Source organism: Cornus florida, unplaced genomic scaffold (assembly GCF_030987335.1).
Source record: "Cornus florida cultivar Cherokee Brave unplaced genomic scaffold, ASM3098733v1 CherokeeBrave_3.0.0_Hap2_Chr03, whole genome shotgun sequence".
In the NCBI taxonomy this organism is placed as follows: domain Eukaryota; kingdom Viridiplantae; phylum Streptophyta; class Magnoliopsida; order Cornales; family Cornaceae; genus Cornus; species Cornus florida.
Genome location: NW_026775573.1, coordinates 31,370,823 through 31,387,399, shown reverse-complemented (window position 1 = coordinate 31,387,399; position 16,577 = coordinate 31,370,823). Strand labels below are relative to the sequence as shown.

The 16,577-nt window shown below is 34.0% G+C and overlaps 1 protein-coding gene across 2 annotated transcripts; it reads right to left on the bottom strand.

The window, feature by feature from the left end:
* Positions 1–463: 463 nt before the first annotated feature.
* On the bottom strand, positions 464–9,458 carry LOC132300155 (LL-diaminopimelate aminotransferase, chloroplastic-like). 2 transcript variants are annotated; one of them, XM_059797132.1, is made up of 11 exons: positions 9,236–9,458; positions 8,192–8,331; positions 7,929–8,065; positions 7,497–7,564; positions 6,734–6,850; positions 6,075–6,137; positions 4,132–4,236; positions 3,876–3,926; positions 2,608–2,928; positions 1,115–1,321; positions 464–928 (listed from the first exon to the last, which is right to left on the bottom strand). In XM_059797132.1, the coding sequence occupies exons 2-11, from the start codon at positions 8,242–8,244 to the stop codon at positions 635–637; spliced, it is 1,416 nt and encodes a 471-aa protein (XP_059653115.1). In that variant the 5' UTR covers positions 8,245–8,331; positions 9,236–9,458; the 3' UTR covers positions 464–634. The 2 variants fall into 2 exon arrangements, with proteins under 2 accessions (XP_059653115.1, XP_059653114.1); XM_059797131.1 differs by having other exon boundaries at positions 9,240–9,458.
* Between the last annotated feature and the right edge of the window lie 7,119 nt (positions 9,459–16,577).

Below are 16,577 nucleotides of genomic sequence, written 5' to 3'. Positions count from 1 at the left end.
TATTTGAGACCACAAACTCATCAGCGTATAAATTCAACCGAACCAAATCAGGTTAAGGTCATTCAACCAACAACCAAGAGTTGTAGTTTAGAAGTATCTCCTCCCGAGTGAGAGGTGAGGGTTCAAGTCTCCATACAAAGTGTAATGGACACTATCCCCCCCAGAATCTGAATGTCAAGAATGGACCATAAAGTTTTAATGGCTTTACTTTCTAGAACCCTAAAACAAAAAAATTAAAAATTAAAGCGCAAACACACCCACAATACATTACCCCTAATATGGCTCGAACACACAGTAGAGTAATGCCCATTGGTCCATAAAGGATTTCTTACTGTTATAGGCTTTATAATAGTTGCCATTACTATGCCTTTTCATTCTAATTAGTGGCAAAATTCATAACATGAGTTTTGTTAAATAAAAGTGAAAAACTACACACATCAATTTATTACGGAATATATAAATCTGATAAAATCTGGCTTTCTATTATTATTACTCTCACTGCTAGAATGTTTTAAACATACATGAAAATAGAACAAGAAGAAGAATGCAGAAGGATAAATATCTAGGGAACCTAATGCCAAGATCCTACAATCAAAGAAAGCCAGATATGGCTGAGGCAAGTGAAATCATCATCTCACTTGTACAACTGCTTGAATCTTCTACAGGCCTCTAACACATTGTCCCTGTGTCCGAAGGCGCTAACCCTAATGAAACCTTCACCACCAGGTCCGAAACCACTGCCGGGAGTTGTAACAACATGGGTCTTCTCAAGAATTTCACCGAATACATCCCATGAACTCCGACCAGGAAAGTGGACCCACACATAAGGTGCATCTCTCCCTCCATAGACATTAAAGCCGAGTGAATTAAAAGTCTCCATTATAATATTAGTGTTCTCTTTATAGAAGCCAATCACCTCATTCATAGCCTGCACAGAGCAAAATCGATGGATCATAGGAGCTCAAATATGTAACACAATGCTTCAATCTAGTTGCCAAGAAAATGAGAAAAACAAAATGAAATTTGGGATTTTATAAAAACCATTTGAAGGATGGGATTTATTTTGTCCCTCCATCTTGGAAATAAATCAAGAACCTGAAACCACTGAACTGACCTTGAGACCTTCTGGCGAAAGGCATGCAAGAGCACCAGCTTGGGCAATGTTGGATGCACCATTGAAGCTAGTACAAACAATGCGGTTGAAATCTTTGGCAACAGGAAACCCATCTGAAAAGAGAAGCTGTTTTGGAATTGCAGTCCAACCCAGACGAACTCCAGTGAAACCGGCGTACTTGGAAAATGACGAAGTCTCAATTGCAACCTGCAATTTCCACAGATCAACTTTAAATTTATATTAGATATAACAGGAGTAATTCTCCCTAAAGGAGAATTAAAGATATGAAGTCGAAATCCCCTAGATGTAGCATACAATATGCCCATTCCAACCATAGACTCGACAGATACACTAGACCAGAAGTTCTACTAAATTTAGATCATATTATCACATTTAATGCTATCTATTTGACGAGAGAAATTCTGAAACTTTGTCCAGGAAGGGCTAAAATAAAAAAGGAGTATCATAATTGTAGATTTTTCACAAGACTACTTGTCTCCAACAAACCAAATTTCATACTGACAATGGCCATATTACTCATGGTACCGGAAGCAGATAAAAAGATGGAACATGATTTCAGCATAAAGGCATTTTTTGCAAGCATAGCTTTCTTGTGCAGGTTTGGTACCACATTTATTACACAAAAAACCCTGGAAACGAAACCTATATTCATACTTACAGAATTGAAAATTTAACAAAACAAAGATGACACATTGCAGAAGGCATCAACAAATGGGGAGAACAAAAAGTTAAGCAAAATGCACCCATAAGTTTAAAATACCAAAAAAGGGATGAAATAATTCCATTAGATCAACTGAAGTCACCGGACCACAACCTATAAACATTTTATATCAAGGTATACACAATTCTGCAATTGAGATGAAATAAGAGATTCTCATGGCCTGATAAAGCAGCAAATTATCCATAAAATAAAGTGTCTTTACCATAAAGATTCCTGTTAGAGGAATTAAATAGTTAAGTTACAAACTCTCTAACAGCTTAAGCATTTAGACAAGACGGTGGTTAACTGGGTATCAATGCAGGCAAGGTCCTGAGTACCTCACTGTCAGCCACATTATTGTAATTGATACACGTGCAGGACCGAAACCCAACCACATGTGAGGGGTCATGCTAGAGTACTTAAGTTACACACTCTCTAACTGCTTAAGCTTTTGCAAAAAAAAAAAAGTGGTCAATATCCAAAAAGGAAATCAGAAAATTAGGAAAAAAAAATGGTTAGAATGAATATGGCATGATTCCACCCAGCTGCACTGAAGGGAAGGTTGTAGTTCTCATCATCAATCAAGGGGGTGAAAATTATCAAGAGAGCAGGAATAAAGAACAGAAACCAAAACTTGTTAGGAAGCTAAAATACCATTATTTTCAAACTACCTCTTCGGTCAAGGGGGTGAAAACTAACAAGTAAATATAGCAGGAATAAAGAACAGAAACCAACACCTGTTAGGAAGAGAAAAAACCATTATTTTAACTACCTCTTTGGCTCCAGGAATTTCAAAGATGGACTGTGGTTTGTCATCTGACATGTACATGGCATACGCGGAATCATAAATTATAATTGAACCATTATCCTTAGCAAACTGAACCAACTGAGTAAGTTGCTTTCTTGATGCAGCAGAACCAGTTGGATTATTAGGTGAACAGAAAAAAATGATATCTGTTCGAGATACGGCGGATAAATCGGGAAAGAAACCATTCTCTGGAGTACATTTCATGTATTCAATTTTTCCATACTTCTCGACATCCTTCTGGAACAGGCCAGTCTGACCCATGATCACACTTGAATCTACATAGGCCTGTCATATAAAACAAAGAACCAACAACATTATAGACAATTTAATTGGAGTAACAAAAGAAGGCCAAGCTTTGCAGAGTGAGTAGTTTCTTCATTTTCCCCGTCTTTCTTTCATTTATTCAGGTTTTTTTTTAACCACCTTGTTCTAAATTTCTAACTAGTTGATGAGGAACAGTTTTATGAAATTTGGTGTGTACAAAATCACCCCATCCAACATAAAATGCATGTAGAAGGTCACGCCTGATAAACAAGCCCAAATAAGAAGTTGTTTCGTCACACCCGCAAGTAGTTGACACCATGTAATGTGTTCAAACTTTCTGCTTGAATAACCATACTCTCCGACATACATGTCAGTTATCAAATCAGTAAGGAAATCAGTTGTAACACCATCAAACATGGTACACCAAGTAGGTTTTAAAACCCAAAATCAGCCAATTAGGTGAACCCACCATCAGATGTAGGAACCTTTTTCTGAGGCCAGAAATTAAATTATTTGAACAAATCATTGTATCGACTTTTTAACCAAACTAAAAATTTCCAAGTGAAACCACTAAAATTACTGTACCTACATGCAATACTGCCAAGAGGAAAGGAGAAAATAACAAGGGATGAACAGAATACTCATCATGTGCCTTAAATATTGAATCCAATAGTTACAAGTTCTATGAAATTTAACAAGAAGTTAAAACATGCTGTGAATTGTTCCATGTGTTGCAAATAATAATGAGCTTCAACACTTAATAATTAAATCAAGGAACCAGTTTTGATTTCCTAAACAGAGATGTAAAACAAAACTGAAGAGAACAGCCTAACAAAAGATGATGAGAGCAGCTCAAACTTGTAAGTCGAGAAGTGGTAAAGAACAAGAACAAGGATACAAAAAAGATAAAACTACTAACAATACAATTTTCTATTATTGTTTAGATTGCAAAAGCATGAAATACCTACCGGATATGAAGGGTCTTGTACCGCCATTGTAACACCAGACCCGAAAAGGACCTGCCATAAAGGAAGAACAAAAGTCAGGTAACCCCGATAGCATCAATTACTATGCAAGGGTAATGAACTAAGGTACTCATAAGTTTCATATAAGAGACATCAAGTGACCAAGGAATGCACCTAGTGTGATTAACATAAGAAACAAACAAACAAAAAGGTGGAGACTAAGTGAGAATTTAAAAACATATGAGAAACCAAATCAAACCTGAAGGCGGGATATGTCACATTTTGCGCCATCAGAGACGAATATATCATCATCCTCTATGTCAAGATTTGAGTAAAAGGTGGAAGCAATAGCAGCTCTCAAAAGCTGAACACATCAACAATTTCTGTTACTTCAGTAATCTCAAGGTTTCACATAGACAAGGCAAAGTGGGAAACTTATTTGACAAGACATGTTTAGAATGAAATAATTATGAAAAAAAAAAAAAAAAAAATGTTTAGAATGAAATTATTAAAATTTTACTAAGCTGTAGCAATTCTGTACAGCCTAAATTTATATATATTCTTATGTTTGATCATCACAGTCCTAGTCCCAGGAAAGGAAGCTAAATAGCCAACACATAAATTCTAGTGAGCCTTTATGTGCATAAATCCTGAATTTTTTTGAAAAATGAGATCCAAAATGATCAACTCATTTACCATAATGGTGTTTCAATTTCATTTAATATATGACACCATTAGATCCCTCTGAAACTAATTTATTGTTATAAATGTTGAAACTTATATTTAAAAACTAATTTTATAATTGAATGGGGAATATAAAAAAAAAAAAAAAAAAAAAAAAAAAATTAATGACAATTCTCATAAAGAAACCCATACAATTGAATAAAAAACAATACTATACTTCATACACGCCAGCTAATATAATAGGCAAGCAAGAAAATATCAGGGTTAACCATCATGCAGAAGTTCCAACAATATGAAGATAACAACAAAGTTATAGAAAGTGAGTTTGTATGTAATAATATATGAAATTTAAGATATATTGGACAAGACAATGATACACAATTTAGAGGCGTAGTATTGCACAATGCAAAGTGCTAATATATATGACATTCATCATTCCACATGCATACAAACTTAACTATTATAAATAGTACAGAGCAACTAAATGTAAGACATAGAGCACAATAAGGGAGTAAATAGGAATGTTTATAGATAAATAATAAAAATTGAAAACTCAAAATAATAAAAACAAAAGCAGGCAGTCTCTTTTGTTTTAGTTTGCTGTGGGCATTGAGAAGGAAACACGTGTCAGGTGTGAAGATCACTCAGTCGCAACGCATAATTTCCTACCTTTTGCACGACAACCAATGCTCAAAAATTAGGGTTTAACCCTCAATTAACCCCATCTTTTTTGGGTTTGCTTTTGCCCTAGGGCATTTTTAGCTAAGAGTGGCATGCTTTTTTTGGTTTTTTTTTTTTTCCCTATCATATCGAATTGCAAGGACTTTTTATATGTTATTATGCTTTTACTTATCAAAAAAAATTATGCTTTTTGAGGGATATCATTTGACAGTGGGCTTCAGTTGCACTTGCAGTTTACTACGATATCTCTTTAAATTATTTGAGTTTTTACAATAAAATATTTACTTACCCGAGAAAAAAAACAAAAGTGGCAAGAAAAAGGGGGGAAAGGTTAAATAAACATTTTTTTCTTAACGTTTAAGTACCTTGAAAGCACAATGGAGACCTTGCACCTCCCCTTTAAACCTCGCTAGGGCCAAATATACAAAGGAATCACTTTCTTTTATAAATAAAAAGGCCAAAATTAAGCACTTTGCACATATTGTAAGCATCATACCTACAGGTTAAAGTACTATCTGATGTATCATATAATTCATATCACCGATCAAAAAATAATATGCAGTACATATGACCTACAATATATTACACATTGAATAATGTATTGTATGGCACAGTTCTATAGATAACAATGATTAGAACATATATTGAATAATGTATGACAAGATACAGTCTTAGAAAAAAACATTATTAGATCATTTCTTGATTACTGTATGTATGTATATATAAATACAAAGAGGGGGAGATGAAAACGTGCAACTCTATGTCATTGTAGAAATCATTATTATTTGAGACTACAAACATGTAAGCAGTCAGTAGCAAATAAAGAACATCACCTACTTTTTCACCTTGTTCAGCTCCATAACCGCTGTAACCTTCTATAGTCGATAGCTCATTTGCTCTCTGAGAAAAGTTAAACAAGTAAGAAACTAGTAGAGCAACACAATTTACTAAACCAATTGAAATATAAATTATCAAAAAATAGCTTTCATGAGATATATTCAAATAAACATGTCCACAGTATGTGTCAATGGAAAATAAATTCCTGTGTTTAGGTTTGTTGTGTAGGCTACAGAACACAACCTGTACTCTTAAAGGGTCACAATTAGCTAGAAAGACAATGCATCTAATATCAACCTTTTCTTCTTTCTATTTAAAATTTCTGTTAATCTTTTGGCAGAATTTATTTAGTCAATAAATTAATTTTTAAGTGAAACAGGAAAAACAACTAAATCATCAATGCATAGATTGAACAAAGAATTAAAAAAAATTCAAATATAAATCATAATTACCAAAAATCAAAATAAAAAGTAATACAAACAATTGAATATCTTGAATATGAATATCATAGGAGTGATTTTAGCCTCTAATATTCTCCAACAAATGTCAGTCAAAATAATGCCATAATCCACAAAATTTATGCCATTTATGACATTTAAAAATATAAATTGTTTTAAAAGAAATAGAAGACATTTCAATCAATATAGTAAAGGAAGTACCTTCGCCATTGCAGAAGTTATAACTTCTGGGATAGGCTCAGTAGTATCACCAATACCAAGGCTTATAATTTGTGCATCAGGGTTCTTCAACAAGTGTGCATTCCTTCTTCTAGCAACCTAATTTCCCAAAGAGAAAATTTGTCAACATTCATGCTTATACAAACAGTGAAGAGAGACAAACATTAATCACTTAATAAATCTTGATTTAAAGCAGAATCTATTGGCTATAACAATTAGTTTACATACATGAACAAACTGACCAATCTCAAAGCAGAATTGCAGATGTTGCATAAAATTTTCTACATTTTTCTAATTCTTAGTCATCTTCGAAATGGCCGTGATGCAATGAACCGTTCAATACTAATCCTTTTTTTCCCCTCAATAGGTAAGGCAAATTTTCTGTTTTGCAGCATAGATGTTATAACTTATAAGCACACCACCTTATTTTTTCCCACTAGACTTGGTGTTATCCTATTAGTTAATTGATAAGCTAACTTTACCCATTTACTTACAAAACTTTTGCTTCCACATACAAAGGATAATTTTGACAAATTTATAGAGATCTAAGCCTCAGGTTAATACAGGTAGGTCTTGTTGCAAGTTTTCAGGGAAGGCATACAGAAAACAAATTTTAGAACACGAATTCAACTACGTGAAGTAAATTCCACTACAATACAAAATGCTAGTAGTGTGAATGATGTTTTCAATATTGACGGAAGCACATTGCATCATAACAAAAATATAGCAAGCTCCGTAAACAAACCTCTGGGAAAAGGTAGCCAGCTTGAAGTTTAGCCATGTTTGAGTTACGAGAGACCTTTGTCTTGTAATCTTCACAAAGTCGCAGTAAACGTTGTCAGCTTGTTGAGTCCAATAACAAAAAAATACATGTTTCTTACAAGTATTGCTTTCCTAGGCAAGTCCCTTTAAATGCCAAGTCAATGCTTCATAATATCTTCTTATTCCACTCGTTTTGCTTCCAGTTTTCAAATAAATAGATGACTATAAAATATTCACACAACATATATATAATAATACAAATCACTAATACAATTTTTCAATAACCTAGTAGTAACCACTACACTCTAATAAACTCATCCATCGCTTAAGAGAAACGAAAACTCCGAATCTTTTCCTCTATTTTCTCAGCAATTAAACTGGAAAATGTTCAAATTATGATGCAGATAAAAAGTACCAATCATTTCGGCTGGAGGAGTTGAAACGCATCTACAAATCCCATTGTGTTTCACCGGATGGAAAACAATTCCATTGTGTTTCACTGGATGGAAAACAACCCCATTGTATTTCACGGGTTTGAAAACAATCTGAATACTGCATTAATAAAACAAATGTAATAAAATGAATATTGGTAAAAATGAAAAGGATACCTAAAATTCCAAGATTCTCATAACTATTTTTCTTTTAAGCAGCAATCAAACAGGGGGTGGATAGTGATACCTCTTATTGGTATTGTTTTGGAATAATACTGTGGAGGAACTAAGCAGAGACATTTTTGGGAGAAACTAGGGAGACCACGTTACCCTGACAAGTTTATATTTAAACCCCTCCAAACTTGAACAGTCGTTGATATAGTTTTCCTGCAATGCTACATGTTAATAGGAGTAGACCCCAAAAAAACAAAATACTCAATATGAATTAATATCAAGAAATAATTCAAATAAAAAGATGAACAAAAATAACTTATCAAAAATATATATATTAAGGAAAAAAATGTATATAATTGGAATTTGCAAAGGACTTTCATACCGATGCACAAAACTATGCCATTTTTTTTAGAACTATTTTTCAATGATAAGATTAAAATTAGTGTTATTAAAAAATATTTAAATGAATTATATTTGTATAAAAAATAAAATATATATATTAGATGCGTCTATAAGAAAATGAAAATAGGTTGGAACAATTTTCTTAAATTTCTATTTTTTAAAAATTAAAAAGGAAAAGAAAATCTAAAATGAAAAGCATTTTAAGGAAAACCTAAATTTTCTTAAATTTATATTAAGGGGCATTTTTTGCCATTATAACATCACATAATGCTGAGTAATTTTAAAATTTTCTTAAATTCCTATTTTTTGGAAATTAAAAAGAACAGTAAACCGTGCAAACAGTTACCACCGAAATACTAAAAGAAGTTTCTCTAAAGAGGAAAAATCAACACATTATTTGGAAAATCAGAAACCAAAATATCAAAACAAACTCAACCAAGTAAGTAATCCCATGCACCTACACCAAAGACCAACAATAATCCAAAAACAAATCGAACCCAATCTAGAAAATATTTTAAAAATCAAGCTCTAGAAAACCAAACAGAGCAATTTGCAGCAACAATACTAAAACCCAGTTGACAAATGTTTTCCCATCCAACCTCTAACATGCAACTATGCAAGTACAGGAAATAAAAAATACCGAAAACAATAAAAAATAAAAATAAAAAAGCAAATGAAAAAAAAAAAAAAAATTCAAAAGGTTATCAGACCATACTTACTAAAAACCTAAACTTGCTGCTGCTGAAACAAAGAGTGACAGTGCCAATCCGTTAGAGATGCGAGGCAGCAAATAGTGAGTTCCCGAAAATGGCGTCTCGGTCTATGAAGTCGATGAAGCAGAGAGAGAAGACAGAGACGTGAGAGATTGCCAGATGGGAGAGAGGCTCAGAGCAGAGACCAGAGAGACAAGGCGGCGGAAATTCTCCAATTCCATCGGGGCTTTTATTGGATACAAACACCTAAGGGCATTTTTGTAATAAATTAATTTATAAGGGCGAAAATGATAATTTTATAAGTCATCCTCTTATTTTCCAAATAATTAGATCATCTCCAATCCAATGCTACATTGACTGCTATTTCAATAATATAGCAGAAGATTTTCTATAATATAACAGAAGATGGTAAAAATGAGTTCTCCAATGCAATGTTATATGGCCGCCAAATTTCAACTTTGTCAAAACTTATGCCAATTACGGAACAAGAAATGACTATTGCTGTTTCAGAAAAAGAGAACAGCAGACAGAGAGAGAAAGACGGGGCGATGGAAACTGAAAGATATGGGTTTTGATTTTTTGAACAATATGAAATGATATGCCGATATGGATTCATATATATATATATATATATAAAAGATCATAAAAAATTTCACCAAATAGGATTGCAAAACAATTTGATTAGTTGATTTAGAAAAAAAAAAAATTAAAACAAAACCCATATGTACAAGTTAGCGTGATCTCCTTCCAATAACACTTCCAAGCACGCGACACTGATCTGATCATAGTCACTGTCCCCAAATCAGGCCCCACTTGGTCCAAGGTCCTTGTCTTCGCCATCGATCATGAACCGCACTCTTTATGGTCCAACTGACAACCCTTTGCTCACTGTCAATCGTCATGACCTCGTACCCTTCATCGATTTGAATCTCTATTTTGACAAAACCAACCTCCTGAAACTTGGCCTAATTATATGGGTTTTGAACTTCTCATTCTTATTGATTTTGTAGTTTGCAATTGCACAGAGAGAGACACGGGGCAATTTCAGAGTTGAGAACGAGAATGGAGAAAGAGGCGATTGGGGAGACTGAAATGATTTGCCCTAAAAATATATATGGTCGAATGGGGAGGCTAAAATGATTTGCCCTAAAATTATATATATTTTTAATAATAATATAATCAAATATATATAATATACATATATATAAATTTCTGAAAAAGAAAAAAAAATATAATAATATAATCAAATATATAAATTTATACACATATATATGTGTGTGTATTTTTGAATATTTTTTGATAAGATATTTTTGATTTTTGATTTTTTTTAATTAAGTTTAATTTTAATTTCCTTTTAATGTTTACAACTTGACTTGGAGTGTGCCTAATATTAACATCAAATATGAATTTATATAAAATGCATCATTAAAGTAAAATTGTTAAAATATAACATTTTGACGTTATAAAACTATCAAAATATAGATTTGACATCAAAATTTAATATTTTACAATTGGAGATGCTCTTACCTGTCGTTCTCAGAATCGATTTTGATTCAACAAACGTCAGTCAGTTACCGCTCTTATGTCTTTGACTCAAATTTCCACTATCAGTTAATTCTGCCGGCTGTTTTTTTTTCGAATTCGCTTGCGTTCCACAAGGCACAAATCGCTCTTATACTTGACACATGCTTTGGATCCTATTATACCTTAAATAATGAAAATAGATGATGAGTACCGAATATTGCTTCATACTCCGTATATAACTAGTTCGCCGAGACGGTCGGTTTCAATAAAAATTTTACAATTGAACCGGCCGGTTTGTGAAGAATTGTCCCCAATAAAAAATGCCCGTTTGGAGAGGGATCTAGCAAAAAATTCTTAAGACTCAGAAGCTTTCCTCGTGCGCTCCTCTCTGGTGTAGATCAGAAAAGTTGATAAGAATGGCACCGGAAATCTTCTCGTCGCCGTTAGAAGATATGGTTTTTTTGTCCTTTCGATTTTTCGTCAAGACGCTGAAGAATCAGGTCGCCGATGAAGAGTATGTTCCTTTTCTATTTGTATATTGTGATTCCTTGTTTTGCGATTTTTTTATTTTTATTTTTCCTTTCTTTTGACTGCCAAATCTTATATAATTATAAAATCTTGACGGATGTTTTTCTTTTAATTTACTACTCTTTTACTTAATTTAATTTTTTTATTACTTTACTCACACTAATTTCGCACAGCTTTCAATACTTTGTCTCAAATTTTAGAAATTAGAAAATTAAACATTTACAACTTCAATCCATTCTCCTATATAAAGTACTAGTAGAAGGACACGACGGGGAAAAATGAAATTATAATCTTATTAAGCTATGAGAGTAATAATAAGCAAATAAAATTAATGTTCTAACAACTCTTATATTCTTTAAGCAAAATTTATAATTATTTGTTGCGTTTCTTTTTAAAATTATTAACATGTTAATAAATAGTTAAGTAATTGTTATGTGATATAGTGAAAAAAAAAATTGTTATGCGATATATATGTATACCCAAAATGGATACGTCTTCAATAGCAAATCTAAACCAAAACAGTTCATTTAATTGAATAAAGATTCATAATATTTAGGTCCAGTAATTAGGCTTATCTATCAAATTGAAACAATAAAGACCACTAATGGCCTGAAATGGGGCCTAAAGGTAAGTCATAATTGTTTTACTTTCACAAATACTCCTAATTAGTAGGCCTAAATATTATTTTCCTTGAATAATTGAAATTAGGAGCAAAAACAAATATCTAGCAGAGAGATACCTATTAGTACTAGGCGCTACTGCATTATGAAGTGGTGATGATGCCCTTGGAGTCTCGGACCTTAAAGAAGTCATCGACGCATCACACAGATTTGAAAAATTAATTCCAAAACATTACAATTAACAAAGTAGCTGAAATAAGATATTTCCCAAATGAAGGAAACTACCTTACTTAATTTTCAAAAATCAAACAGTAAAAAAAAAAACATAACTTCCAACTCATTTCTGATAAGCAATACTTTTATATAAAAATTTAAATATATGTTTAAAAATATAAACCAGGCTCAATAGTGATATGTCTTAAAGGTTTTTTTGTAATTTATTTATTTATTTTTCCTGTATTTGGTTTAAGAGTTGCATACAAAATATGATGGGGCTAAAATTGTAATTTTCTCCCATACAGCCACATCCAGGGAAAAAAGAGACCTTGTGCCTTATTTTCAATTTGTTGGACCCATACAAAGCTAAATGACTTCCACACAATTTCAAGTGGACTTGTGTTACAAGTGGATGATTATCCATTTACTCAAAAACTTAAACTATTAGGTGGGATTAACACATAATTTATATATACCACTCATTCACTTTTTTTCATCCGGATCCGATGTGGGACAAGCTCCCCCTTGTTACATTCTCCCCCACCCGAACTCATAGCGCCCTCGTTGTGGTTCGGGTTTCCCTGTTGACCCGGGGTGCAGACCCGGACGCCGTTCGGGTCAGGCGCTTGGCGTGATACCGGATCAAGTACTAAGTCTGCCTTTGATACTGACTGTTGCGGGTGGATGCTTGCCCATTTATTCAAAAACTTAAATTATTAGATAGGATTAACACCAAACCCATATATACCCATTCACTTTTCCATCCGAATCCGATGTGGGACAAGTTCCCCCTTATTACAACTTGTGTTAGAGGTATCCCACACCAGATCTGAATAGGAAATTAAAATGGATATAAATGAGTGAGTATGCAGCATTACCCAATAACTTAAGTTTTAGGGTCATCGGGTAAGCGTCTACCTGTTACAACTAAGGCTGTAAGTTAGGTTGGCCCAACCCAGCCCAGTCCCAACCCAACCTCAACCCGAATCGGGTTGGGTTGGGCCAACCCGAATTATATTCAACATGGGTTATGATTATAACCCAACCCGAATATTTTTGGACGGTTGGGTCGGGTTGACGGGTTGAAAACTTTTTATAAATTTTTTTTTTTTTGTTTTTGGAAATTTATATATATATATATATTATTTAATATATATATATATATTAAAAACAAATTATATATATATATATATATTTTATTTAAAGCAAATCATTTTAGCCTTCCCCAATCGCCTCTGTTGCCTCTCTCTGAACTTGCCTCCCCCCCCCCTCTCTCTCTCTCTCTCTCTCTCTTTCTCTGCAACAACTGCAAACTACAAAAACTTCAAAGCTCATATATTTCATTTTCATCTATCTGTAACAATCAAAAGTTCAAAACCCATATTGGCATATCATTTCAGATTGTTCAAAAAATAAAAAACCAGATCTTTCAGTTTCCATCGCCCACTGTTCCAAATCGGGTTCGCCGTTCGCCGTCGGCAAAGCTTCAACCACTGTCTCTCAACTCTCAACCATTTCAGATCGTTCAAAAAATCAAAACCCAGATCTTTCAGTTTTCATCGCTCGCTGTTCCAGTTCGCCGTTCGTCGTTCGCCGTTCGCAAGCTTCAACCACTGTCTCTCTCTGCAACTGTTACCTTGAATGGATTGGGACGGTAAACAGAGAAAGAGAAAGAGGGAGAGAAAGGAGAGAGAGAGAGAGAGAGAGAGAGAGAGGGGAGAGAGAGAATGGAGGAAAAAAAAGAAAAAAAAATATATTTATTTTTTTTATTTTTTGGTTTTGGGTTGGGTTCGGGTTGAACCCGAGCCCAACCCGAATATGTCTGGGTTTTGACAAAACTCAACCCGAACATGAACCCGATTTGTAAACTTAAAGTCCAAATTTCAAATTCTCGGGTTGGGCTTGGGTTGGGCTGGGTTAGCCCGCCCAAGTTGCAGCCCTAGTTACAACTGGAGACTTAAGAACCGCTTTAACACCTGAAAAAATCAATATATAATAATAAATTTTGAAAAATACCCAAATACGCCTAGAGAGAGAGAGAGACAAATATTTTTCTAAAACCATTGAAAAAATAATAATGCATGCACAGCGAGGTTTTCTAAGAATGTATCACATTCAAATTAAACAATAATTATAGATTTTAGGGTAAAGTACAACGACACCTCCTAAAGTTTGGCATAAGGACAACCACATACAAGTTGACCTATTTTTGAACAATGACACCCCCTTATCAGAAATTGAATCCAAACACCCCCTTAAATTTTGTAAAAAGTCAAGATTGCCTTTTAATATTTTATTAATTTAAATTATAAAATATCAAAACTCTTAAATGATGCTTTTACCCTTATAAACTCATTACACCTCTATATATATAAATATATATTATATTTATATTTATATGCATATGTATATATCTATATGTTTATGTATATTGTAAACCCTAAAACAATATATCACACCCAGACCCCAAAGTTCCACCCACGACATCCACCTTCACACCTTCTAACCACCACTCGACGAGCAGCTTACCATCTCCTCCGTTCACATGTCGGTTCCTCCCTTCACTGGCACCTTCATCCTCCAAGAACCCCTCAAGCAGCTTCTCCTCAACTGCCGCCTCGACTGTTTCGTCACCGACACGTTCCACTGATGGGTCCCTGACACTGTCGACACCATCGGTGTCCCTAAAGTCATCTTCAACGGCAATCGATGTTTCGCTCACTGTGGGGCTCTGTTGTGGTCGATCCGTGTGTGCAAATTTGATCAGCCTCCATTTTTTGGGGGGCTCTGTTGCGGCTCCCACTTCGTCGTGAAGAATCCGTTGTCGTCTTGAAGCCACCATCTCACATCGCCATCGTCGTGGGTTAGATTAACATCAGGCTCCAATTTTGATTGTCGTCGTGGTTTAGATCAAGATCGGGCTCCAATTTTGATCGCCGTCGTGGGTTAGATCAAGATAGGGCTCCATTGACGTCGAGAGAATGAACCGAGCGGTGAGAGCACTCACCACCGCCGTTAACCCCAACGCGTGGTACTTTTACAAGACTTGTGTACTCCGGCGTTGGGTAAGCTCACCAAACTAGGTCTCTCTTTGTCGTTGATAGTTTGCTCCGGTCTGTTCTTCATTGTCTTCATTGCAAGTTCTTCACCATTGACAAAATTTTAAATCGATTTGTTGAAGTTGAAGAACTTTGGTTCCGTTGCGAGCTCGCCGGTCCATTTTTGGCAGTTCCATCTTCCTTGCTCATCATCGTGGTTCATTTGATGATGATGATGGGGTGGTGGTTGTGGAGGTTGAGGTATGATGATGATGATGCTGCGGTGGCGATATATGTAGTGGGGGTGATTGGTGGTGGTGGTGATATATATGTGTGTATGCTCACGTGTCTAGATATATATATATATATATAGAGAGAGAGAGAGAGAGAGGGAGGGGGTGGAGGAGGAAAAGCTTTGTTATCGAGCTTATTCCTTTTAATTTTTCCAATTATTAGGCTCTCCCTTCGATATCTTACGTATATGAGCTTCGATTTTTCCTTTCACTCTGTTAGGCTTGTTTGGGTTAGAGTTTGAGAGGGGAAAGAGGAGAAGAGAGTGAGGAGAGAGAAATTTTGGGGCTTTCAAATGCATTGTACCCAATAACCCATTTAAACTTATTTAATCCAAGGGTATTTAAGTCAATAAAAAATGATTGTATTTGTCAATTTTATATCAAAGGGTAATAAAGTCAATTCATCCATTTCGGGGTGCCTTTGTCAAAATTTTCAAATTTGAGGGAGTGTCATTGTCCAAAATTAACCAACTTAGACTGTCTTTATACCAAACTTAAACCTCATAAGGTGTCATTGTACTTTACCCTAAATTTTATTCACAAAAAGAGTCAAAAGAATAAATCATTCGAGCTTTAAACGTCTCACTCTCTCATAAATTTTTTTTCCTTTCGGTCTCTCCATCACAAACTACTCCCTCTCTCTTGTAGTCATATAAACTAGATAATAAGATTGGAATACCTAGCTATTACTCATCTTATTCTATTATATTATAACATAAATCAATTAACCATTAGTAATTTAATTCTAAAAGACTTCTTAACATATATTTTGTTAGTTAAAATACAATAGAATTTATAATAAAATAATTTTAAAAGATGTTTAGAAAATCTAAAAACAAAGATATAAAAAATATATAAGACTTTAGATCTTATCTTATCATATTATAATTTTTTTTTTTTAATCATTGGAATTGAAGTGTTTTGGTCAAAATTTGTAAGTATCATTATTCTATCATAATGAGTCATGTATTAGTTTTTTTTTTGTTTTGTATATCAAAATATTAATGGATCAAAGTGGTACGAAGATCTTTTCAATTACCAACAATTCAATTTTCCAAAGCCCTAAGAAAACACAAAGCACAATTCCAAATGAAATTATCTCCTCAAACACCCTCACACACAAAA

Bases quoted from the DNA above. Each gene is read 5' to 3' on its own strand.
- LOC132300155 (XM_059797132.1), bottom strand. From the start codon at position 8,244: ATGTCTCTGCTTAGTTCCTCCACAGTATTATTCCAAAACAATACCAAT. The intron at 6,851-7,496 runs GTTTGTTTACGG...TTGGGAAATTAG, and splicing joins CTGGCTACCTTTTCCCAGAG to GTTGCTAGAAGAAGGAATGC. The intron at 1,322-2,607 runs GTAGTTAAAATA...TGGAAATTGCAG, and splicing joins AAATTCCTGGAGCCAAAGAG to GTTGCAATTGAGACTTCGTC.